The sequence below is a fragment of the Leucoraja erinacea genome, chromosome 6 (genome assembly GCF_028641065.1).
Source record: "Leucoraja erinacea ecotype New England chromosome 6, Leri_hhj_1, whole genome shotgun sequence".
NCBI classification, from domain to species: Eukaryota; Metazoa; Chordata; class Chondrichthyes; order Rajiformes; family Rajidae; genus Leucoraja; species Leucoraja erinaceus.
In genome coordinates this window covers 68,177,286-68,205,076 of record NC_073382.1, presented here as the reverse complement: position 1 = coordinate 68,205,076, position 27,791 = coordinate 68,177,286, and the positions used below count along the sequence as shown (strand labels likewise).

General features: G+C 43.1%; 1 protein-coding gene across 2 annotated transcripts; it reads left to right on the top strand.

The window, feature by feature from the left end:
- Positions 1-43: 43 nt before the first annotated feature.
- On the top strand, positions 44-26,952 carry LOC129698263 (high affinity choline transporter 1-like). 2 transcript variants are annotated; one of them, XM_055637298.1, is made up of 9 exons: positions 44-460; positions 7,252-7,451; positions 10,343-10,456; positions 12,688-12,843; positions 12,943-13,091; positions 14,787-14,930; positions 17,751-17,904; positions 23,494-23,711; positions 25,361-26,952. In XM_055637298.1, the coding sequence occupies exons 2-9, from the start codon at positions 7,268-7,270 to the stop codon at positions 25,889-25,891; spliced, it is 1,650 nt and encodes a 549-aa protein (XP_055493273.1). In that variant the 5' UTR covers positions 44-460; positions 7,252-7,267; the 3' UTR covers positions 25,892-26,952. The 2 variants fall into 2 exon arrangements, with proteins under 2 accessions (XP_055493273.1, XP_055493272.1); XM_055637297.1 differs by lacking the exon at positions 44-460 and adding an exon at positions 4,659-4,791.
- The last annotated feature ends 839 nt before the right edge of the window (positions 26,953-27,791 follow it).

Genomic DNA, 27,791 nt, shown 5'->3' with positions numbered 1-27,791 from the left:
CATTTTACACAGATGCAGTAAGTACAATTAGCAAAACAACCTTCAACACAATGTATCATTCATTGGATTTCTCTTTAATTGTTTATCTATTCTCAATTAGTATAAACACACACTAGTCTTTCATCAAACCAACAAAGAGAGCTGTTACAGTGCAGAAAACATTACTGGAGACAAAAGGAATTGTAGATGCAGGATTACACTTAAAGACACAAACTGCCTGAGTAACACAGCAGATCAGGCAGCTTCTCTAGAGAGCATGGTACATAATGTTTCAGGTCGGGACCCTTGAGACCCGACCTGCAGAGGCCCGAGAGCCATTGGAGCGGTCGCAGAGGGAGGAGCCAAAATCTGCAACGTTCCCATTTCACAACAAGTGGGCTTGAGGAAGCTGCTAATTGGTGGAAGTGGACAAGGAGGAGCAGCTGATTGGGACACAAATCCCTATTGATTTCTTCCAACAGTTCGTATTGCATTGTATTGTACTTTGTATTGTGTTGCATTGTACCTTGTATTGTATCCTAGGTAAGGGGGAGAATGATGGCCAGGGCAGTTTACTGTTCTGGATGTCAGATGTGGGAGGTCAAAGAATCTGATAGCCTTCCAGACGTCCACATCTGCGCCAGATGCGTCGAGATGGATCTCCCAAGGGACCGTATTAGGAACCTAGAGCAGCAGCTCGACGACCTCCGTCTGGTCAGGTAGAGCGAGGAAGTCATTGAGAGGAGTTACAGAGAGGTGGTCACTCCAAGACCACAGGAGACAGGCAAGTGGATCATAGTTAGGAGGGACAAGGGGCAGAGGCAGGGACTAGAGAGTACCCCGGTGGCTGTACACCTTGACAATAAGTACTCCTGTTTCAGTACTGTTGGGGAGGACAGCTTACCTGGGGGTAGCAACAGCGGCTGGGCCTCCGGTACAGAGACCAGTTCTGTTGCTCAGAAGGGTAAGGAAAAGAACAGGAGGGCATTAGTAATAGGGGACTCTATAGTTAGGGGGTCAGGCAGGTGATTCTGTGGACGCAGTTGGGAGACCCGGAGAGTAGTTAGCCTCCCTGGTGCCAGGGTCTGGGATGTGTCTGAACGTGTCCAAGATATCCTGAAATGGGAGGGAGAGGAGCCCGAGGTCGTGGTATATATAGGTACCAATGACATAGGTAGAAAAAGAGAAGAGGTCCTGAAAGGAGAATTTAGGGAGTTAGGAGGAGAGTTAAAGAGAAGGACCGCAAGGGTAACAATCTCGGGATTACTGCCTGTGCCACACGACAGTGAGAGTAGGAATGGAGCGAGGTGGAGGATAAATGCGTGGCTGAAGGACTGGTGCAGAGGACAGGGATTCAAGTTTCTGGATCATTGGGACTTATTTTGTGGAAGGTGCGACCTGTACAAGAAGGATGGGTTTGTGGTGCGTGGGTCTCAAAAGGAGGCACGAAGTCCAGTGAATTAACGCAATGGAAAGGAAGGACATTAGCTTGGAGGATGTGGAATCGATATGGGTAGAGCTGCGAAACAATAATGGGCAGAAAATACTAGTGGTATTTACAGTATATACAGTAGTAGTGAAGTTGGGGATGGCATCAAACAGGGAATTAGAAATGCGTGCAACAAAGGTAAAACAGTTATAATGGGTGACTTCAATCTACATATAGATTGGGTGAATCAAATTGGCAGGGGTGCTGAGGAAGAGGATTTCTTGGAATGTATGCGGGATAGTTTTCTAAACCAACGTGTAGATAGATAGATATAGATATGCCATTTATTGTCACTATACATGTACAGTGAAACTGAAAGCTGCTCGTACTCAGTGCATACATACAATTTAGCACAAAAAACAAGAAACAGAAAAAACAAAAAACAGAAGGGAGATGGGGGGGGGAATAGAGGAACCAACGAGAGAGCTGGCTATTCTAGATTGAGTATTGAGTAATGAGGAAGTGTTAGCTAGCAATCTTGTTGTGCGTGCCCCCTTGGGCAAGAGTGACCATAATATGGTTGAGTTCTTCATTAGGATGGAGAGTGACATTGTTAATTCAGAAACAATGGTTCTGAACTTAAAGAAAGGTAACTTTGAGGGTATGAGACGTGAATTGGCCAAGATTGACTGGCAATTAATTCTTAAAGGGTTGACGGTGGATATGCAATGGAAGGCATTTAAAGACAACATGGATGAACTATAACAATTGTTCATCCCAGTTTGGCAAAAGAATAAATCAGGGAAGGTAGTACATCCCTGGATAACAAGGGAAATCAGGGCAAGTATCAAAGCAAAAGATGAAGCGTACAAATTAGCCAGAAAAATCTACCAGAGGACTGGGAGAAATTCAGAGACCAGCAGAGGAGGACAAAGGGCTTAATTAGGAAAGGTAAAATAATAATAATAATAATAACTTTATTTATAAAACGCTTTTAGACAACATCAGTTACCACAAAGTGCTGTACATGGGAAGTCAACAAAAAGTTATTACAAACTACTAAAACCATTAAGACGACAGGACTATAAAAACAGTAAAAATTAAAAGACATTAAAAGCACTAAAACAGGAACAATGTCTCAGCCAGTGTCGAAAGCCAGTGAATAAAAGTGAGTTTTTAGGGAGGATTTAAAGATGGACAGTGAAGGGGCCTGTCTGATCTGCAGCGGCAAGGTGTTCCAGAGTGCCGGGGCAGCAACAGAAAAGGCTCTATCCCCTCTGAGCTTCCGCTTAGACCTTGGTACCTCAAGGAGCAGCTGATCCGCTGACCTGAGGCACCGGGCAGGAGCATATAGGTGGAGCAGCTCAGAGAGGTAAGGCGGGGCGAGGCCATTCAATGATTTAAAAACAAATAAAAGAATTTTAAAATGAACTCGAAAGTGCACTGGGAGCCAGTGAAGGGAGGCCAAAATTGGCGTAATGTGCTCCCTCTTTCGAGTTCCGGTTAAAAGGCGAGCGGCAGCATTTTGGACCAACTGGAGACGAGCCAACGAAGCTCGTGAGACTCCAGAGTAGAGCGCGTTACAGTAATCCAGCCGAGATGAAATAAAGGCATGAATTACTGTTTCAAAATGCTGCCACTCGAGAATGGGCTTCACCTTTGCCAGCTTCCTTAGGTGAAAGAATCTGGACTTAACCACTGCGCCTATTTGTTTATCTAATTTAAAATCACCGTCCATCATAAAACCCAGGTTTAAAACTGTTGGCTTTACGAACACTGCCAGTGGACCCAAGTCAACAGAGGGAGGTTCACGGCAGCCATTAGGGCCGAACAAAATCACTTCTGTCTTTTTTTCGTTAAGTCCCAGAAAGTTTAAGGCCATCCAGGACTTAATGTCCTCAAGACAAGACAGAAGTGATTTTAGGGAATAATTATCTTCTTTCCTGAGTGGCATATACAACTGGCTATCATCCGCGTAAAAGTGAAAGGAGATACCATGCCTTCTTAAAATTGAGCCCAGTGGAAGTAGATAAAGGGAGAAAAGCAGGGGCCCTAAAATTGAGCCCTGTGGAACCCCATATGCCAAGGGAGCAGAGGAGGATTCAAGGCCACCTAGGCTTACACGCATGGTTCTATCTGCCAGATAGGACCTGAACCATCCCAGGGCACTGCCACAGATGCCCACTTGTTGCTGTAATCGGGAAATTAATATTCCATGGTCCACAGTGTCGAAGGCGGCAGATAGGTCCAGCAAGACAAGAACCACATAATTACCGGAGTCGTTTGCCAGGAGGATGTCGTTAGAGACCCTTAGCAAAGCCGACTCTGTGCTATGCATAGCCTTGAAACCAGACTGAAAGACCGCCCGGATGTTGTGCTCATCCAGGAAGAGTTTCAGCTGGGCATAAACTACTTTCTCCATGATTTTCAAGATAAATGGCAGCTTGGAGATTGGCCTAAAATTGGCCAGGACAGTCTGGTCCAGGCCAGGTTTCTTGAGTAGTGGCTGCACTACAGCATGTTTAAATTTTACGGGGACAACCCCAGAAGACAAGCTACTGTTTATGATGGCGAGGACCGAATGCCCTATACTCGGGAAGACCTCTTTAAAAAGAAGAGGAAGGACAGCATCACATGGGGAGCCCGACGGCTTGATATGGGTAACCACATCCTCTAGACCCGACAGCGTCAGGGGAACAAACTTATCAAATGCCACCAGGCAAGGTTTCAGAACACGTGGGTCTGAGGCAGGAGCTGAGATAAGAGCCCTAATAGAAACAACCTTGTTTATAAAGAAGTGCAGGAAGTCGTTGCACAATTCGGGCGATGCTTCCAGGCAGACAGGCTGTGGGGCATTTAAAACAGAATCAATAGTTTTGAATAACGCACGTGGATCCTGACGCTTAGACACTATTATATTAGAGAGATAATATCTTTTTGCCTCTTTAACAGTATTTTGGTAGTTTCGCCAGCTGTCCTTTAGGATTTGCGATGAAACCTGTAGCCTGTCCTTCTTCCACATTCGCTCAGCTCTGCGACACTCCCGTCGAGCTGTACGAGTTGCGTCACAGAACCAGGGCTCGGGTTTAGCTCTGGACTGCAAAGTTTTTAATGGGGCCACAGAGTCGAGAATAGTTCTGCAGGAGTGGAACCAAGAACTAATCTCCTCCGTACCGATGGAAATGGACGCAGAGGGGGCACAGAGCTGATTGAAAGCGGCAGAGAACTGGCCAGCAGTACAGGGGTTAATGGTCCGACAGCGCCGAGCAGACGCAACAGGTCTAACTGCAGCACTGGAGAAACCAACACTTCCCGGTTAACTGGATTTCACTCAGTTCCACCATCTCCTCAAATGAGATGGAGGAACTGGGAAGTGGTGTCAGGTAAATTGAATGGATTAAAGGCCGATAAATCCCCAGGGCCAGATAGGCTGCATCCCAGAGCACTTAAGGAAGTAGCTCCAGAAATAGTGGATGCATTAGTGATAATTTTTCAAAACTCGTTAGATTCTGGAGTAGTTCCTGAGGATTGGAGGGTGGCTAATGTAACTACACTTTTTAAAAAGGGAGGGAGAGAGAAAACGGGGAATTATAGACCAGTTAGTCTAACACCGGTAGTGGGGAAATTGCTAGAGTCAGTTATTAAAGATGGGATAGCAGCACATTTGGAAATTAGTGAAATCATTGGACAAAGTCAGCATGGATTTACGAAAGGTAAATCATGTCTGACGAATCTGATAGAATTTTTCGAGGATGTAACTACTAGTACGAGTAGATAGGGGAGTTAGATGTGTTATATCTGGACTTTCAGAAGGCTTTCGACAAGGTCCCACATAAGAGATTAGTATACAAACTTAAAGCACATGGTATTGGGGGTTCAGTATTGATGTGGATAGAGAACAGGCTGGCAAACAGGAAGGAAAGAGTAGGAGTAAATGGGTCCTTTTCAGAATGGCAGGCAGTGACTAGTGGGGTACCGCAAGTCTCAGTGCTGGGACCCCAGCTATTTACAATATATATTAATGATTTGGACGAGGGAATTGAATGCAACATCTCCAAGTTTGCGGATGACACAAAGCTGGGGGGCAGTGTTAGCTGTGAGGAGGATGCCAGGAAGCTACAAGGTGACTTGGATAGGCTGGGTGAGTGGGCAAATGCATGGCAGATGCAGTATAATGTGGATAAATGTGAGGATATCCACTTTGGTGGCAAAAACAGGAAAGCTGACTATTATCTAAATGGTGGCCGATTAGGAATAGGGGAGATGCAACGAGACCTGGGTGTCATGGTACACCAGTCATTGAAAGTAGGCATGCAGGTGCAGCAGGCAGTAAAGAAAGCGAATGGTATGTTGGCATTCATAGCAAAAGGATTTGAGTATAGGAGCAGGGAGGTTCTGCTGCAGTTGTACAGGGTCTTGGTGAGACCACACCTGGTGTATTGCGTACAGTTTTGGTCTCCAAATCTGAGGAAGGACATTATTGCCATAGAGGGAGTGCAGAGAAGGTTCACCAGATTGATTCCTGGCATGTCAGGACTTTCTTATGAAGAAAGACTGGATAGACTCAGATTGTACTCGCTAGAATTTAGGAGATTGAGGGGGGATCTTATAGAAACTTACAAAATTCTTAAAGGATTGGGCAGGCTAGATGCAGGAAGATTGTTCCCGATGTTGGGGAAGTCCAGGACAAGGGGTCACAGCTTAAGGATAGAGGGGAAATCCTTTACAACCGAGATGAGAAAAACATTTTTCATGCACAGAGTGGTGAATCTCTGGAACTCTCTGCCACAGAATGTAGTTGAGGCCAGTTCATTTGCTATATTTAAGAGGGAGTTAGATGTGGCCCTTGTGGCTGTCAACTATCAATCATCATTACATTGCACTGCAAGTCATGATAGAAACATAGAAACATAGATCAGCCATGATCATATTGAATGGCAGTGCAGGCTCGAAGGGCCGAATGGCCTACTCCTGCACCTATTTTCTATGTTTCAATGAGACCTGAAATGTCACCTATTTATGTTCTTCAGAGGTGCTGCCTGACCCACTGAGTGATTCCAACACTTGTGTTTTTTTCAGGAAACATTTTTGTTGTCCATTAATGCAGGGATTTTGTGAAATAGCTAATTTTGAAACTACAGTTCTAATTGGGATTTGAACTTCTGGAAATGTCAATTGGATTATCCCACCAAGATAAATTACACAAAATTAGAGTTACTGTCTAACGGCACCAGAGACCTGGGTTTGATCATGACTACAGGTGCTGTCTGTATGGAGTTTATACGTTCCCCCTGTGACTGCGTGGGAATCTCCGGTTTCCTCCTACACTCCAAAGACGTGCAGGTTTGTTAGTTAATTGGCTTCTGCAAATTGTAAATTGTCCCTAGTATGTAGGATAGTGCTAGTGTATGGGGTAATTGCTGGTTGGTGTGGACTTGGTGGGCCAAAGGGCCTGTTTCCACCTTGTATCTCTAAAGTCAAAAGTCTAATACATCAATAAAAATAAGATCGTTTTTTTTTAGGACACATCTCAGGGAAATGCCATTACAAAAGAGCCAGTTATACTTATGAGAATTTTTAAAAGTAGCATTCTGGAACACAATCTGATCTGAGCTGTGTTCAAAAAGAGCAAGGTAAATTTCTGACAAAAATGCCAATGAAAAATTAATGAGATGTTAGACACAAAATACTGGTGAAACTCAACGGGATAGGCAGCATCTCGGGATAGAAGGAATGGGTAACGTTACAGTTTGAGACCCTTCTTTAGACTGTGACTTCTTCAGTCCTCAGATGAGATGTTGTTTTGTATACAAGGCTAATAACAATATTGTCTTCCACTGTAGACATTTCTTTGATAAAATGGCAGTTAATGTCCCTGGACTTGTGGCTGTTATTATTTTTTACCTGCTGATTCTGGCAACCGGCATTTGGGCTTCTCGAAAATCAAAGCAAGAAGAGAAGAAATGCTCTGGAACAAAAAGTGAGGTGGCCATGATCGGCGGCAGGAACATTGGAACCTTGGTTGGGATTTTTACAATGACAGGTAGATGAAGATCTCCGCAAAAATAAAGTTAGTAAATGTGACTTTAATTGCCAAATTAACTTCTGTCTCCAGAATGTCAAGGATGGAGAATTATAAACTCCAAACACTTGTAGAGTGATTCATCAAAATGATTAATCTATGATGGGATTAGATCAAATCTATAGAGCTAATTATCCTCAGAAAATCATTCCTCGTGCATCAATCTTCAGCAGTACTAACTTTTCCGGTTCAATCAGCAAGAGAAAGGAAGTTCAACTTCAATCTGTCTTGTTATCTGTATTGTCTCTCATTTAAGAGGAATTATGCAGGAATCTTACATGTTATGCTTGGCACATGGATTGACCAGATTCCAAAACAGTTCAGCAAAGTCAGGGATGAGGAACAAATTGGGTTTGATGTCAGCAGCAGAGATTGGAGGATCTGAAAATCGTTGAGAAAAACAAGAGCTAATCAAGTTTTACACAATCAAACCGTGCAAATGTGTAAATCCCCCCCCCCTCAAATATTGGAGAAATCAGTGAAGAAAACCCCCCACATCCCTTCCAGATGAAGTAACCATATAACATATAACCATATAACAATTACAGCACAGAAACAGGCCATCTCGGCCCTACAAGTCCATGCCGAACAAATTTTTTTTTCCCCTAGTCCCACCTGCCTGCACTCATACCATAACCCTCCATTCCCTTCTCATCCACATGCCTATCCAATTTATTTTTAAATGATACCAATGAACCTGCCTCCACCACTTCCACTGGGAGCTCATTCCACACCGCTATCACTCTCTGAGTAAAGAAGTTCCCCCTCATATTACCCCTAAACCTCTGTCCCTTAATTCTGAAGTCATGTCCTCTTGTTTGAATCTTCCCTATTCTCAAAGGGAAAAGCTTGTCCACATCAACTCAGTAGATGAGGTCTGCTTATTATCGAGTCCACAAGCAAGATTAGAAGTTTAAGAGGGAACTACAGATGCTGGAGAATCGAAGGTTACACAGAAAAGCTGGAGAAACTCAGCGGGTGCAGCAGCATCTATGGAGCGAAGGAAATAGGCAACGTTTCGGGCCGAAACCCTTCTTCAGGATGAAGAAGGGTTTCGGCCCGAAACGTTGCCTATTTCCTTCGCTCCATAGATGCTGCTGCACCCGCTGAGTTTCTCCAGCTTTTCTGTGTGACCCAAGATTAGAAGTTGTTCAGCCAGTGCTGAATACACTTCTCAGCATCTGCATACAATGGTGCCTGCCTTGTCGCTTCTTGTGCTTCCTGTGCGTGGTGGTGGAAAGATTGGTGGAACAGGGCCGCGACGTGAATGCTTTCCTTGACCCCAAGTAGATGAGGTTTGAAGAGGTGTTTGTGAACCTCTAAACCTCATCTCCTTCATTTGGTGCTCCCCATGTGGCCACCTTTCCAAGCATAGACAAGGGGACCATGTTCACCGAGCACTTGCACTCTGTCCACCAAAGCCTGCTTGATCACCCGGTTGCTAACCATGGCCTTCAGCAGCTGGCTGGTGGTGAGGAGTATTTTAACAGTTTCATGTCACAGGTGGTAGGGTATATTCATAAAACTACTCAAATAATTTAAACATTTAAAAAAAATTAAATAGTAAAATAGCGAATAAGAGTAAGAATTAATTAAAAACAAAACAAAACAAAGCACCAAGAAATAATTCAAATCAGTAAAATGAAGTAAAAAGTAAAACAAGTAAAACAGTTCAATTTTTGCATCTTATTCTTGGTAAGTGCCAATAAACAAAAACATCACAAGAATCAATCGGACAGTGAGATGCAGCAGTGTCTGACTGCCCAGATATTTCAGACTCCAGCCATTATCATGCATGCACAGAAGCATGAGGCGTGAGAGGATGCAGACCGTAGATAACCACTTTTCCCTTCAGAGCTCCTGGCTATCAGTCGGTGAGACTTAGACCAGTAATTTTACAATGAATTGAAATAGATTAACAGCTTCATTAAACATGGGAATAGTACATAAATATATTAGATACACAACATCCAAATACAATGTTATTATATTGTTATTTATACTCCATTGAGTATAAATGGGGATCCTGTGGATAGGGTGAACTGTTTTAAATATCTGGGAGTCCGCATCTCTGAGGATATGACATGGTCATCACACGCCTCAGCACTGGTGAGTAAGGCAAGGCAGCGCCTTTACCACCTCAGGCAATTGAGGAAATTCAGAGTGTCTCCAAGGATCCTACAGTGCTTCTACGCAGCGGCGGTGGAAAGCATCTTGTCCGGGAACATTACCATCTGGTTCGGGAATTGCTCTGCCAAGGACAAGAAGGCTCTGCAGAGAGTAGTGCGTTCGGCCGAACGCACTATGGGAACTTCACTCACCCCCCTGCAGGAACTATACAACAGGAGGTGCAACTCCAGAGCAAACAAAATCATGAGAGACCTCTTCCACCCCTGCAACGGACTGTTCCAGCCGCTACGGTCAGGCAAACGCCTCCGTTGCCATGCAGTGAGAACGGAGAGGTTGAGAAGGAGTTTCTTCCCAGAGGCAATTCGGACTGTAAACGCCTTTCTCACCAGGGACTAACTCTACAGAACGTTTTTCCTTCTATTATTTATTATGTAAAAGAATATGTGTGTTATGATTGTGTTTATAATTTGTTTGGTTGTTTTGTTGTTTGTCTTTTGCACAAAAGTCCGCGAGCATTGCCACTTTCATTTCACTGCACATCTCGTATGTGTATGTGACAAATAAACTTGACTTGACTTGACTTGACTTGACTTGGGAATACAATGTTAACCCGCCTGTTTTTATGCAGTAATTTGGGAAACAAGTAAATGTGGGTGTGGTTGCAACATAACAATTGAGGGCTAATATAATTCATCTTACTTTTGAGTGTCATACTTTTGCAGCCACGTGGGTCGGAGGAGGCTTCATCAATGGGATTGCTGAGATAACTTATCAACCGCATCGTGGAGTAAGTTGGGCTCATGCACCCCTCGCTTATTCTTTCAGTCTTATCCTTGGTAAGTGCCAATAAACAAAAGCATTACAAGATTAGTGCAGCTTGATTGCTCACAATCAATGAACATAGAACATAGAAATTAGGTGCAGGAGTAGGACATTTGACCCTTCGAGCCAGCACCGCCATTCAATATGTTCATGGCTGATCATCTAAAATCAGTACCCCATTCCTGCTTTATCCCCATATCCCTTGATTCTGTTAGCCCCTAAGAGCTATATCTAACTCTCTCTTGAAAACATCCAGTGAATTGGCCGTCACTGTCTTCTGCAGCAGAGAATTCCACAGATTCACAACTCTCTGGGTGAATAGGTTTTTCGTCATCTCAGTCCCAAATGCCCTACCCCTTATTCTTATACTTTGACACCTGGTCCTGAACTTCCCAACGACATTTTTCCTGCATCTAGCCTTAAGAATTTTATATGTTTCTAGAAGCATATATCCATGAACATGGCTATTTCTCTGCCAAATAACAACAATGAAGTGAATGAAATTATTGTTAAGTTTTAAGTTAGTTCAGAAAAACTGGCACAATGATACAACACACATGAACTTAACTTGATCACAGATCAACATACAATATACATCATACATCAATGATTTAGATGAAGTGATTCAAATAACATTAGCAAATTTGCAGATGACACAAAGCTGGGTGGCAGTGTGAACTGTGAGGAGGATGCTATGAGAATGCAGGGTGACTTGGACAGGTTGGATGAGTGGGCAGATGCATGGCAGATGCAGTTTAATGTGGATAAATTTGAGGTTATCCACTTTGGTGGCAAAAACAGGAAGGCAGATTATTATCTAAATGGTGTCAAGTTGGGAAAAGGGGAAGTAGAACAGGATCTGGGGATAAGTCAATGAAAGTAAACATGCAGTAATGAAAGTAAGCATGCCGGTACAGCAGGCAGTGAAGAAAGCGAATGGCATGTTGGCCTTCATAACAAGAGGAGTTGAGTATAGGAGCAAAGAGGTCCTTCTGCAGTTGTACAGGGCCCTGGTGAGACCACACCTGGAGTATTGTGGCAGTTTTAGTCTCCAAATTTGAGGAAGGACATTCTTGCTATTGAGGGAGTGCAGCGTAGGTTCACAAGGTTAATCCCGGGATGGCGGGTCATATGCTGAGAGAATGGAGTGACTGGGCTTGTATACTCTGGAATTTAGAAGGATGAGAGGGCATCTTATTGAAACATATAAGATTATTAAGGATTTGGACACGCTAGAGGCAAGAAACATGTTCCTGATGTTGGGGGAGTCCAGAACCGGGGCCACAGTTTAAGAATAAGCGGTAAGCCATTTAGAACGGAGATGAGGAAACATTTTTTCACACAGTGAGTTGTGAATCTGTGGAATTCTCTGCCTCAGGGCGGTGGAGGCTGGTTCTCTGGATACTTTCAAGAGGGAGCTAGATAGGGATCTTAAAGATAGAGTAGTCAGGGGATATGGGAGAAGGCAGGAACGGGGTACTGATTAGGGATGATCAGCCATGATCACATTGAATGGTGGTGCTGGTTCGAAGGGCCGAATGGCCTACTCCTGCACCTATTGTCTATTGTCTAATATGACCTGGGTTTTCATTCATGAAGCGTTGCTAAATTTTTGACTGCTACTATATAGTTATGAGCAAGTTGGAGAAGATCATATAGATCTTACAGATAAGGAAAGAACATTGCAGAGTGAGCCACACTTGATAGTTCATAAATACCATCCCATAAACATCATTGTTAGCAGAACTTTGCTGGTTGAAGAAGGGTCTCGACCCGAGATGTCCCCAATTCCTTCTCTCCAGAGATATGCTGCATATCCCGTTGAGTTACTCCAGCTTTTTGTGTCTATCTGCTGGTTGAGCACCTGGCAGTTTCTAACATGCACCAAAAAATAGGTGAATCATTTGAAATCAATAACAGGTATTGAATGAAAATAAAAGGATATAAGGATAAGGCAATCAAAATAATGTGGGATGTTACTGAAACCACAACAAGTTTTAAATTATCAGGTTTTAAAAGGTGTAGGAAGAACTGCAGATGCTGGATCTCGCCGAGGATAGACACAAAATGCTGGAGTAACCAGCAGGTCAGGCATCATCTCTGGAGAAAAGGAATGGGTGATGATTTGGGTCGAGACCCTTCTTCAAGACTAGCACTGCAAGTTCAGCAGCACAAATCCCAGCTCAATAATCAGAATTACTACCGCAGGCTTTCTGCCTATGTTCTGTTTTTATTTTTAACCCAGGTGGCCTTTTCTTTGCTGAGCCAATGCGATCCAAGCAGTATGTCACGATGATGGATCCATTCCAGATAAAATTCGGGAAAGTGATGGGTGGACTCCTCTTCATCCCAGCGGTTCTGGGAGATATATTTTGGTCAGCAGCCATTCTTGCAGCTTTGGGTAAGTTTATAGAAGTTGCCAGGTATTGAAACAAATTGTAATACATGTCGACAAATTGGTGTGACTTTGATGTGCTAACGACAATGGGATCTGTTTCAGGTGCTACAATGACTGTCATTTTGAATATTGAAACCTATTTGTCCATTATCCTGTCGGCTTGTGTGGTGATAATATACACACAACTTGGTGGCCTCTATTCAGTGGCATATACAGATGTGATGCAAATGGTCTTTATTATTATCAGTCTGGCAAGTATTTTCTTTCACTTATCTGATTCAGAATGTCTATTAGCTGTCACTCAAAGCGAACTAAAACACTGGTTATTTTTTCTTATTTTGAATATTTTCTTATTTCTCATATTCCCATATGACAAAGAAAGAGGCCATTTGGCCCATCAAGTCTATATCGTCTCTCAGAGCAATTCCATCAAGACCATTGAGTTCATTTTCCCCCTTTATTCTCTAGAATCTCTTAAAATAAACCCCCCTGCGAGTCAGTGTGAATCGTTATCTTAATGAATATGACTGTAATTACATATAATTATAGTATATAAAATAATATAATTAATATAATTGTGAGTGGGTATTTTGAATGAGACTGCCGCAGAGCTCCGGCTCCTGAACCAGCCTAATTAATGGGTGAGGGCAGTTCTTCTGGGTTCCCCCGTTTACTGAACCCCACTGACTGCCAGTGTGCAGAGTGGGGGTCACGGCCATAGTGGGACTGGGGCAATGCCAGGCTGGGGGAAGGCTAAGGCATCTTCCACTGAGAGGAAAATGCCTAACCCTATACTAACCCTAACTCGCCCCTCCTTCCAGAGATGCCCACAGCTGGAGCTGGAGCCGCTTTGGGACCGGCTGTGGGCTCCATACATGTGGCCGCTCAGCGAGTCCACCTCGGCCAGCAAGCCCTTCTGGATGGTGATGATGGTGGGGAGCAGCACTGCCCTGCAGGCAACCTGGGCCACCTTCAGCACCCCCATAGTGCTGACTCCGTCAGTCCGCCCGCTCGCTCGCTGCAACATTGGCGGGCCAACAGCCCGACCGACCCTTCGCAGCACTCACAGGCCTACCAACTGCCCGACCAGCACTCACAACTGGCCTACCAACTGCCCGACCAGCACTCACAGGCCTACCAACCGCTCGCAACACTCACCGGCCTACCGACAGCCCGACCAACCCCTTCACAATATCCACCAGCCTACCAACTGCCCAACCGACCCTTCGCAGCATCCACTGGCCTCCCGACAGCCCGACTGATCCCTCGCAGCACTCACCGGCCTTCCAACCAGTCCCCACACATCCATCGGCCTACCGACAAGCCCGACCTGACCCTAACCCTAACCCTAACCCTAATCCTAACCCTAGCCATACATTTGTTATTTATCATTTTTATTTGACAGTTCACATCATAACTTTATAAAGATAAATCAATTGAAAAACAAAATGATCAGCAAGGTTAGCATTACCTTTATCCTTGGAAACCTTGTTATTGCTATTGATGTCATGAGGAGGCAGCCATGATCCCAGAGACCTCACTGCCTTGCGACCATAAAACAAAACGCGGGATTGGTCAATTTGCGTCCAACCTCAATGTCAAATGTGCATTGATTGGACAATTACTACTCGGAAAATTGGAAGTTTTTGTCACATTTAAACAAAATGTGCAGGTTTTGTTCTTGACGAGTTTCAGGTATGATTTGTATAATATTGGTACACTATATGTTAAAGATTCAGGTAGTTCCGTTAGTTGGGTCACGAACCTGAACGAGAAAGCTCCTCGGCCCACAGCCTACATGTTTGGCATAGATATTGAGGGCTGAAGGGCCTGTGCCTGTGCCTGTGCCTGTGCTGAACTGTTCTATGTTCAATATGACTCTTTGAAAATGTAGACAATGGAAACAGGAAAGGATTGTATAACCTCACTGTTTTTTTCCTAATTAGTGGCTCTGTGTGCCCTTTGCCATTATGAACCCAGCCGTTTCAGACATCAAATACACCATGGTAAATGAACTTTATCAGACCCCATGGATCGGTAAAATCGAGACGAAGCAGATCTTCCGATGGATTGATGATCTTCTTTATATGGTTAGAACTCCTCACATATATCAACTATTGGTATTAAAATTATTTATCTTATTGCATAATTGAACTTCCTAAATATTTTTGCCAAGGTTTATTGTAAAAATTGATTGTCTGAAAATCGCCAAAATACTTTGCATATCATCGACCTAAAAAGCTCACCCTGTTTTAACGGTACCTGGATGTGGCGCCGTCGGATGAGAGGGCGAAGCAAAGAAGTCAAAGCCAAAGAACGGAATGGAAACGAGGCCGAAACGCCAATAAATGGAAATAGTCCGAAGACGAAACGTCTACTAACTGAAAGGATGGGACGCCTAAATGCAAACTAACCGAAAGGGCGGGACGCCTAAATCCCAAGGAACCGAAAAGTTGCGTTGCCTAAAAGCAAACTTACCGAATGGCCGCTCTGTCGAAATGCCACCGACCCGAATGGCGGCATCGCCTACACTTTGTACTTCTTTGGAGTGCAGGAGGAAACTGGAGCACCCGGAGGAAACCCATGTGTTCACAGGGATAACATATAAACTCTGTACAGACAGCACCCATAGTCAGGATCAAATCCACGACTCTGGTGCTAAAAAGTCAGCAACTGCACCGCTGTGCCACCCAGTTCTGCTGCTAATTATTCAATTGAGAATATTGACGGGGCAGACTGCACAATACGGTTGCCCAATAAAATACTTGTAGAAACAAGGAACTGCAGATGCTGATTGACAAAAAAAAGACACAAAGTTGGCGGTTCAGGCAGCAACACTGGAGATCAAGGAACTGCAGATGCTGGTTAGTGCATGGGCAAACGCACAGGAGTCCAGCTCCAACTTGCTCCATCATTTGCATTCACAGTGGAGGTAGAGGATAATCATCAGGCAGAACCTTTTACAAGAATGATCCCAGGAATGAGTAGGTTAACCTAAGATGAGCATTTGTCAGCACTGAGCCGGAGCTTAGAAGAATGAAGGGGGACCTCATTGAAACACACAGAATAGTGACAAGCTTGGATAGAGTGGATGTGGAGAGGATGTTTTCACTAGTGGGAAAGTCTAGGACAAGAGGTCATAGGCTCGAAATTAAAGGACGTCCCTTTAGGAAGATGAGGATACATTTCTTTAGTCAGAGGGTGGTGAATGTGTGGAATTCTTTGCCACAGAAGGCTGTGGAGGCCAAGTCAGTGGATAATTTTAAGGCAGAGATAGATAGATTATTGATTAGTATGGGTGTCAGAGGTTATGGGGAGAAGGCAGGAGAATGGGATTAGGAGGGAGAGATAGATCAGCCATGATTGAATGGCAGAGTAGACTTGATGAGCCGAATGGCCTAATTCTACTCCTATCACTTATGACTAACCTGCTCATGGATATGTCAGCTTTCATGGCAGAATAAGCAAACCCACTAGTGTCTAGTTACTGCAGGGGAAACTCACACATCTGCCCGGCCACCACAGACTTGTACCATCATGGCTCAGGGGATTCTGGAGTACGGAAGTACAGCAACTTTTTCAATGCTTGTAATGATTGCTGAGACACCACACCTGCCTTGAAGTGATGGTAACTTAATTGAGCATGATTTGACTGTCTTCTCTCAGGAGGACATCTGCACTGCTTTGAAATTACTACTGAAATTCAAGGCAGGATGGTGCAGTCTGAAGGCAGCCTGTCCACATTCAGAGCTGTTCAAGGTCATCCTGTTCCACTGTCTGCCATCTACTCTACTGTAAAACCAGCATTATTTGACCATCAGTATTGCAAGCACTGAAAGTGCAACGATAGCATGTGGAATTGGCCACTATTACTTCCCCCATAGGCTAGTGAATATTTGAAATTCTGAATCGGTCACTGAGTCAATTTAACACTGAGATCAATTAATTTCTAGATTTTGAAGAAATTAAAGATATGATTTTAGTGCAGGAAAGTGACACTGAGGTAAAAGATGAGGAAACCATGGATTGAAGATTGCAACAGGCCCAGGCATCAAATGGCCAACTTTTAGTGTTTCTTACAAAAGTAAACACTTGGTTAATGAGCAGTCAGAAAATGCTTCTCAACACTACTGCTTCCCCCACTTTCTCAATTTCGAATTACTATTCAATTTGCTCCTCATAGGTTCATTGTCATGGAAACAGGTGAATCAGCACAGCACATCCACCATCAACAGTGAGCACCCATCCATATTAATCTCATCCTCCAGCACTTGGCCCCTAGTCAATTCAGGTGATGGGCAACGCACTTCTTAAATGCTGTCACCACTCCCTCAGGCAGATAATTCCAGATACCACTGGTGCTTTACAGTGTCAGAGACTCAGGTTCGATCCTGACTACGAGTGCTGTATGTACAGAATTTGAACGTTCTCCCTGTGACCGCATGTGTTTTGGCCGGGTGCTCCGGTTTCCTCCCACATTCCAAAGACGTAGAGGTTTGTAGGTTAGTTAGCTTCTGTAAATTGTCCCTGGTGTATAGGATACGGGGTCATTGGTTGGCACAGACCCGGGGGGCAGAAGGGCCTATTTCCCTGCTCTAACTTAATGTAAACTGTCTTTCAGTCCCAAATTTGACTGGTGACTCTGCCCTTTCTGTGCTCCAGTATGACCAGAGTGCACCCTCCATTCAGCAGCCCAAATGTGCCATCGAAAGTGGAGCTGTCTGAATCGTCGGTGCCAGCACAGAAGGTCCAAAGGAACTCAATATACCTAGAGTCTGGCTTGAACAGCAATATTGCGATGAAACCATTCAATTAGAATTATTTCATTGATTAAAATTATCATTGTTAAATAATTGACTGTATAAATTTGTTTTGATCTTAATTGTTGGCTTCCCATTTACCCCTTGCAGAGTTTGGGAGGTATTCCTTGGCAAGTGTATTTTCAGCGCGTCCTTGCAGCATCTTCAATTTCCCAAGCAAGGAAGACATCTTATGTAGCTGGTGTGCTCTGCTTCACATTGTCCTTCCCTTCCATCATTATTGGAGCAGTTGCTGTATCTACGGGTTAAGTAGTGATACACTGACCGATACAATATCCTGTTAAGATTATGTACAAGAGGCATTTATAATAATACTTAAACATGGTCCTTGACACAAACTAATAAATTACTTGTTTGATATTGTATCTTTTCTATGTGTGGCCTTGTAGATACTAAACAGTAATTGGAACAGTTTTAAATAATGCAAAGGCTGAACACTTAAGATTATATGCCACTCAGATGATAGAAACATAGAAACATAGAAAAATAGAAAATAGGTGCATGTGTCGGCCTGCACCGCCTTTCAATATGATCATGGCGGATGTTTTAATGCAGCAAGGCTTCTGGATACCTATGAACTGAATGCATCAGAATACACAGGATCACTAATGCTAGTGAGCTGGAAGCATTTTCATCAACAATGCAAGATGGTTTTGGCAGCAAGGATGATTGCATTCTTTGCAGAATGTTTCTTTCAAATCCTCATAATGCCTAAATAAAGAAAATTGGTTAATGAATGAGTCTCTACAATTTTCACTGGTGAATTTGACTTTCAAAGAAAAATGGAATAGCCTGCTTACCTGAGAATAGACACAAAATGTGAGAGTAACTCCACAGGTCTGGCAGCATCTCTGGAGAAAAGCATTGGGTAACATTTCAGGTCAAGACCCTTCTTCAGACACGAAACGTCACCTATTCCTTTTCCCCAGAGTTGCTGCCTGACCTACCGAGTTACTCCCACATAAACCTATTTGGTATTATGGTGTTGAAGGCTGAGCTGTAGTCAGTGAGTAGCCTCCTGACAAAAGTGTTCTCATTATCAAAGTGATCTAGAGCTGAATGTAGTGCAAAGGAGATGGCACCCTCCATGGACCTAATTTGTGTGTATTCAAATTGCAAGGGATCTAGATTGTCTGGGAGACTGATGGAGATGTGGTCCATCACCAATCCTTCAAAGCACTTCATTATGGCTGATGTTAGTGCTACTGGGCAACACATTGAGACAGGTTGCATTACTTTACTTGCGTACTGGAATGATAGAGGTTTCTTTGAGACTGTTGAAGTGAGAGGTTGAAGATGTCGGCAAAGACTGCGGCTAGTTGATTGGGGTACAATTTCTGAAACCTTCCAGGGACTCCATCCAGCTCACCACTCTGCGAGCGTTTACCTTTGTGAAAGCAAATCTGATTTTTGTTTCTGATATGCACGGGACAGAGCCAATAGGAGATAGGAGATACGTGCCTGGGTGGAAATGTGTTTGCCTGTTCAAAAAAGACATTAAATTAATCGAGTACAGATGTCATTGCCAGAGCTCGCACCCGATTCTGGCTTGTAGCCTGTGATCATATTCACACTCTTCTTTGAATTAAGCACCAGCTTGTTTTGGAATCCTATCTTGGCATCTCTGATAGCCTCATGGAGATCATACTTGGCTCTCCTGTACAGTGTGGGATCATCCTTCTTGAAAGCAGATCTGGGATTTCAGCAGTTTCCCTTACAGCATGATGTTGTTATGTTAGCTCTAATAACGGATGATTCAAAGACTTACAATAGAGAAGTGCAATAGATGTCAGAAATCTTATAACAGTACAGAGCGATGATGCTCTGATGAGGGGAATGTCATAGCAGGGTCAAGGGCCAGTTAGTTGAAAGCTTTTTGAATAGATGAAGACTTTTTCAAACGAACAATTACATTGATCGATGTCAAGAAACAGAAGGTCATGCTATTCTCATGTCTTTCTGTTAGGTAACTGGCTATAATTGAAAAACGATTCTTGTTTGAAGAAGCAAATAGATACATCAGTTTGAAACACACTGCTGCACTGCTCCAGTGTTGTGTCTAGGACTGGAAATGCGGTTATAAAACTTCAACGTTAAACGGTCTGGCATATCAAATGGGCTGCATTGAGAACATGAGACCATTACTAGTATGTCTTATTCAAGTGAAATGATGGCCATTTGCAACTGCTGTCAAAGTATTCAGTTGAATCAAGAGGAGATTAAGTGCTTTTAAGACTTCATTGAGCAGCTCCATTTCTTATACTGTACTGATCTTAAATATCCATTAACGTTCTTGAAGTGAGCCATTATATGGCACCTATAAAGATTTCGAATGAGAAGAAGGTCTTGCCATGAAATTATTCTGCCAGACATTAATTCAGGAAGCAGTAGGTGGTAGGCTGGAAGGGCGAGGCCAGTCAATAGAAAAGGAGAAATGACAAAGTTTTGCAAACCTGGTTGATGGTGGTAAATGGATTTTCAATTGTGTCTGTTGTTCTGTGGAAACACTCACAGATAAAACTGTGACCAAAGTGGTAGCTGCCATTTGTAGTTTATAAGAAAGTCAGCATCTAATTTATGGTAAGTAAGTAATTTTCTTGGTATTATTTATAGTTGCAGCTTGGCTCAAATGTAAGGGTGTTCAAAATTGATTGCATCACACTGAATTATGGTGTCTGTTAAAAATATTGTTATGTTTTTAAAATGCAGTAAGTGTGCCAATGATTTGAGAATGAATGCAGTGTAATTGCAAGGTTGATGTCAACCTTTCTGCAATCAAATGTTACGTAATTGTATGAAGAGGATATAAGTTTATCATTGCCATGTGTGCCGCAGTAGAGTGAAAAGCTTCATTTTGCATTGTATTTAATCAGGTCAGATAATACTATACATAACTACAATCAAGTGAAACTCAAGTAGAATAGCTAAAGCAAAGGGGAAGATATAGAGTGCAGAATAGAGTACTCAGCATTGTACCATGCCAGTTTCACAGACTAAATCGAATATCTGCTGTGGAGTAGAGATGAATTGGACAGTATATTAGTTTATAGAAGGCCCGTTCAGAAGCCTAATAATAGTAATGGTGTCATACAGCACAGAAACATGCCCTTTGGCCCAACTTGTCCATGACGACCAAGCTGCCCCATCTATGCTTGTAACATCGTTCGCTTGTTTTGGCCCCTATCCCTCTAAACTTTTCCTGTCCATGTACCTATCCAAATGTCTTTTAAATGTAATTATCACGCTGGCCTCAACTACCTCTTCTGGCAGCTTGTTCCATACACCCACCACACTCTTCTGTAAAAAGGTTTCCCCCTCATGTCCTCTCTTGCTCTATCTCTACAGTCAATGGCTGAACTTCTTGATGAGGCCCTTAAGCTTCCTGCAAAGTGGTCTCCATGGATATCTGGGAATGTCAGTTGCAGATCCATGTTATCCATGTAGAGGAATGCTTAGACTAGACAAATCCTCTTTAGACTAGGAAATCAGTTTTGCTGTATCTGAGTGGTCCAAGAGGCAAAAAAACCTCGATCTTCAGAGCGAACAGGTTAAAGTTAACCTGCCAGCCTCAGTGCTGTGCCACAGTTAAGGTAAAGATGAAGACTGCTTATTTGTGAATGGTCCATTAGATTGTTTTTGAATGACTGGCATTAGCAAAAGCTGTTCAATATATGATCACTACAGCAATGTTGATCATGAATGTCGAGTGTGCATTGATGTTAACAACACTGGCATGATTTCTTTTTAAAATTGGAAATAGCACCACTGAACCATTAAATTGCTCATCATTTTCCCTCTAACTTCTTAACAGCAGCTAATTGGATACAGTACAGTCTTTCCATTCAAGTCATTAATATAAATTGAGAATAGCTGAAAGCCCAGAACTAATCCCTGTGTAACTTCACATGTAACAATCTGCCAAACTGAAAATAACTTCTTTATCATTATTCTTTTCTTGTCTTTTAGATTATTGTCTATGTTAATATGATACATCGTATGCCAATGCTCCCAAAAGTGTTATAGGTGATTGGGTACCTGCTAAAATTTAGTGGTCCAAAAATTGCACGGCTACAATTGCATTTCTAGTTTATTGCAAAATTCAAGACATTTCCAGCCAATTTCTTTAAACATAATCTTTAAAACCCCCATACACCCTTACGCTTTTAAATTACTTGTAAATTCAATTCTTAAGAATGTTGGTGGGCTGTTCAAAAATTTAATAGAATAAATAGGAACAGTAGATTGAGTTTGCAACAGATAATTTATTTAAACCACTGCAATAAACTTCAATCCTTGGAGCTACTAGTTTCTTTTTCCTACTTATTTAACCAGCAGTAAACCTTTTTTAGAATCTCACACTGAGACCCAAACTTTGAAGCTAGAAAGTATTACTAATAATTGGACCGTTATTAATTTGTTAATTTGGTCTTCTCTCTGCTATTTTAATGGAATTATTAGCTTATTTAATAAAGTGGGCGGAATAGGGTCATTTGGGCATTCTTAAGTTGTTATTAGCTAATGTTGCTCCAATTGTATTGTTAGTAGATAATTCAAAGCCCAGGATTTATAGTTTTCTGCAATTTGCCAACACTTCCCAACTTACCAAATTCCGGGCTGGAATGTTTCCACTAGTGGGAGAGTCTAGGACTAGAGGTCATAGCCTCACAATTAAAGGACGTTCTTCTAGGAAGAAGATGAGGAGAAATGTCTTTAGTCAGAGGGTGGTGAATCTGTGGAATTATTTGCCTCAAAAGGCTGTGGAGGCTGAGAGATAAGTCTTGATTAGTACAGGTGTCAGATGTTATGGGGAGAAGGCAGGAGAATTGGGTTAGGAGAGAGAGATAGATCAACCATGATTGAATGGCGGAGTAGACTTGACGGGCCAAATGCTCTAATTCTATTCCTATTCCTCATGACCGTATGATCTTAATCAAACTTGCCACCCAGGGACCCCATCAAAAATACATGTTGCTGACATTGCAGTTATAATACAGCTGAATGAAGCACTGATAATGAGTTAACACTGTCAGATTTCATGTGGTAAGCTTCAGCGTGTCTCTAATGATGAACTGAAGACAGCAGAAGGCAGGAGAAGGGGCTGTGTTTTGTGCACCTGCAGCCTGTGAATACGTTTCTTTGTAAGAGAGATGCTATTGTTGAAAAAATGAGTGATGGAAAATTGGATTGAGCAATAATAAACGGAAGTAAAATTTGAATTATTTACAAAGCATTGAGTGTGGAAATCACTGGTCTAATAGTTGGGACATCTTGGTTGGCGTGGGCGAGTTGGGCCGGATGGCTTGTTTCTGTGCTCTAAATCGGAGCCAAAACCTGGTACAAAATGTGCTCATCATTGCCGCCAGAGCTTTAAAAATGTGACTAGCTATATGATTAATAATTTATTATTCAGTCCAAAATATAAGGGAGTTAGGTTATTTGTAATTCTATCAGTATGCAACAGAGGTGCAGGACATACCCTGTTGAGACCCACAAAAGTGCAGGTGATGGAAACTTGATCTAAACACGAAGTGCTGGAGGAACTCAGTCAGTCAGTCAGGCAGCATCTGCGGAGTGAATGGACGTGGCATTTTAGTTCGGGATCCATCTTCAGACTAAATAGACATACCCTGTCGCTGCGGGGAGTTGTTCAAGCCTTGTTCATGATGAATAGCAGCGTTCAAATATTAAGAAGTTCACCGTGGGAAATTCTTCTGAGGATATATTTTCTACTCTTTACAACAAAGTATTTTCATACTTTCGGGAATTATGACCTCCGAATGAAAGGATATTAATCAAAACAATTCTAAAATGTAAAATATTGTATTTCTTCCAGATTGGAATAAAACAAGCTACGGTTTGCCCACTCCAAATGAGAGAAATGAATCTAGCATGATATTGCCCATTGTCCTCCAGTACCTTTGTCCTGTTTATGTTGCTATGCTGGGAATTGGTGCGATTTCAGCTGCAGTTATGTCATCTGCAGATTCATCACTTTTATCGGCAAGTTCAATGTTTGCGCGCAATATCTACAAGACCATTATCAGGAAAAAGGTGAGCATCTGTTTGAATTGTTCAAAGAAATGAATAGACAATAACATATCTTATTGTGGCGTCACCCCCTCAGGGCACATCAATCATCACAGTGTTTGTTTTGGTATTTGGTATCAGTTTATCTGTGAAATAGTTCAGCAACATAATGATCAGTATGTCAGTTTCTACAGAGCCACAATTTCCCAGTAAGTGCAGCTCCACATTAAACATGCCAACTCCATTGTGAAATATGCTTTACAATGAAGCATGGCGTTTTATTAAGAAGTAGAATATCACACAGTGCAAAACAAAAGGTTAGCTTTGTCCGCTTCATTTGTTTAACGCCATGTTGTTTGCTGCCTTCGTAGGTTCAGATATTTTTTTTGTAGGATGTTCATGAGTTCATAAATTCATAAGTCATAGGAGCAGAATTAGGCTGTTCAGCCTATCGAGGAGTTATGGGACAAACACAGGCAGGTGGAACTAGTGTAGATGGGACATATTAGTCAGTGTGGACAAGTTGAGCCAAAGGACCTGTTTCCACGCTGTATGACTATGAATCTATGATTGAATGGTGGAGGAGACTCATAGTCTCCTACACCATCTACACCATTCAATCATGGTTGATATATCTTTTCTTCTCAGTCCTATTCCCCTGCCTTCTCTCCGTAACCTTTGACATCCTTATTAATCAAGTACCTGCCAATCTCTGCTTTAAAAATACACAAAGACTTGGCCTCCACAGCGGTCTATGTCAATAATTCCACAGATTCAGCACGGGTGTAAGTGCCTTGTGTCTATAACATTTGATAACTATTTAAACCAGAACAGATTATGTAAAGGATTTTCTTTAAGCATAGCTCTACCTTCATGAAAAACGAAAAAAATATTGATGAAGAGTTATATCATATTCATCATTATATTATCCTGCCTCAATATATGTGTACAATGTGTACACTGTGTCGTTCACTAGTGTTAAATATGTGTGAGGGCAATAGCTGTCAATGATACTTATCCAATGCACAATATGCAGGGTTGCCTACTACCAACAGCCTATGCCTGACTCACTGACACTCCACCCCTTGCCTGACCAACAACCAAACTATAATTATCTCCCCCATCTCCATTTCCCAAGAGGATTGCTACCACTGCGATGCTCTTTAGTTTAGAGATACAATGCGGAAACAGGCCACCGAGTCTGCGCTGACCAGCGATCCCCACACATTCATACCAGCCTACACACACTAGGGACAATTTTACATTTTCACCATGCCAAATAACCTACAAATCTGTACGTCTTTGGAGTGTGGGAGGAAACCGAAGATCTCGGAGAAAACCCGCGCGATCACCAAGGAGAACATAGAAACTCCGTACAGATAGCACCCGTAGTCGGGATCGAACCTGGATCTCTGGAGTTGTAGGCTCTGTAAGGCAGCAACTCGACAGTTGAGCTACCTGAATGACTGTAGAAAATGCCGGCCTCTGTGGCATAATTTCCCAACAAGAAAACATTTCCAGAGCTTGGCCACCTTGTTCCAGTGGTTGATGGGTGGGAATTTGCCAGATGGGGATTCGAACCATGACGTGTGGAATAAGTATAACATTATTTTAAGCTTAAGAATAGCAAATATTGGTATGCTTTATTAATGTTGCGTTTATTTTATCTGCAGGCTACCGAGAAGGAAGTGATATGGGTTATGAGGATCACAGTGGTTCTGTTTGGAGCTTTAGCCACAACGCTGGCAATTCTAACAAACTCAATTTATGGCCTGTGGTTCCTGAGTTCAGAATTAGTGTACGCCATCCTGTTTCCACAGCTTGTCTGTGTCCTCTTCATCCCAAATATCAACATCTATGGATCGGCTGCAGGCTATTTCATTGGATTAACTTTGAGAATATTAGCTGGTGAACCTTTCCTTCAAATCCCGCCAATAATTCAATATCCGGGCATTTCCTTTGACAACGGTGCCTTTCAACAACTTTTTCCGTTTAAAACCTTCACAATGCTGTTGTCCTTACTTTCCATAGTGATGTTCTCGCATTTGGCATCGTTTGTATTCACACGAAAGCTCCTGCCGGTAAGATTTGACGTTTTCAAAATGATTGAAAATGCAAAAGAGTTGCCTGGGGCAGCAGAGGAGCAAATTATTTTAAACAAAAGGAGAAATCATAAACTTGAGCCCGGCAAGAATAAAATATAATATCAATTACTGCTCTGGTCTTTAATAGCTTGCAACAGGGTGGTGGTGTTGTGTTTCATTTCATTCCCGTAGTATAACCTTAAGAGCATCAATAGTGTGATGGGAATCCCTAATGCCTGTCACCATACAAATGCTCTTCCACACTATAATAGCGCGAGAAGCCTCAGGAAATTCAGCCCATTAACTTTTTACACATATATAATAACAGCGAGTAAAATTGATCAAGATCTGATGCTTCTTATTGTATGGTTTGTATAAATTGCCTGCTACGGACAATTTATACAAACCTGTGCTCCTTTGGAGTGCGGGAAGAGTGTGGGACCAAGATCTGATGCTTCTTACCCTGATTACAGAGTGACTGACAAGCTCTTTCACCATAAACCATCAACTGCCGTCAAAATGCTGGACACTCTATTTTATAATCAGAAATGTGGGTGGAGCTACCCCGGTTCATACACATCGTGCACCACAGACATTTCCAGCATCAGAGTAAACAGTCAGGAAATGTATTCTAAAATATACTGAGAGGAGATTACCTGCACAATCTCCAATGCATTGTCTTGCAGTAAGGCTGAGTGAAATCTATCACCGTGAAAACACATTGCCAGAGGAGTTGGAGGGTCTGCATGGGAGAGATTCTGATTCCACTGGAAATCAAAGTTGGGAGGCTGACTCATAGTCACCCATTTCACACCCATTTCACACTAATACCAAAGAGCTGGAGTAAAGGGCCTGTCCCACTTGGGCGCCATTTGCGCGTCATTTACGCGACAGCCTAAAAATAGGTTGCCGCGTTGTGATGCCTGGTGACGCATGCAGTGACACGCGGTAATGCGCGGTGCTTCCCTGTTGCCCCAGGATTTTGGAATGTTCAAAATCCTGGGGCAACATTTGGGTGTCCCATCATGTCGTGCACCCTGTCACAGCTGTCCTGTGGGTGATGCCTGGTTAGGGTTGGAGTTAGGGACCACAGATGGGCTGTAAAATATTCTTCCTTCAATGCATGGATTTTAAACATTAATATATTAAAATTAATACAATAAAATCAATTGTGCAAATGAAAAGATGTCCGAGTCGTTCGGTTTTATTTATAAATGTATTGGTCAGCTTCCAGAACCGATCACCATCTCTTTTCACAGGGATGGATTCAGTGAGTGTAGACTGAACTCCCCTCTCCCCTAACGACCCTCCCACCCCTATACCTCCTTCTCCACTCCCCTCTACCCCCCTTCTTCCCTTCCCCCCCTCTTCCTCCCTTTTACCCACTCCACTCTTCTCCCCCTTATCCACTACCCCTCTTCCCCTCACATCCCCTTCACCCCTCCCCCCCCCCCCCCCCCCACTTTCCTTGACGCCCCCCCATATGTGGACCCAGCCTGCGACCAGCAATTCCCCGCACACTATCCCACATCCGCCACGGACAATTTATACAAACCTGTGCTCCTTTGGAGCGCGGGAAGAAACCGTAACCCTAACCCTAGCCCTAGCTTCTGCCTGCTCCTCATGGGAACTAAACTGTTGGCCATGAGTTGTTAGTGGGATCTAGTTGTCACAGGCTGGGTCCACAAATGGGGGGTGTCCCCCTCTCCTCCACCACGCTCCACTATTCTCCCCCTTATCCACTACCCCTCTTCCCCTCACATCCCCTTCTCCCCCTCTCCCTCCCTTCTCCCATTCTCCAACACCCCCCTGGCTTCAAAATGGGTGGTGGGTATTTAGACAGTGGTCGGAGCAGGTGGGTGGCACTGGTACATTGACAACATTGCCTGTACCCAGTTGAAAAGGCCGCTGCCTCTGGGGGTTTGGAGAGACCATTGGAAGAGAGATCTACCTCTGGGACCAACAGTTTCCATGAGGAGCAGGCAGAACATTGCGGGTTTGAGTCCAACCCCTGGGCCCC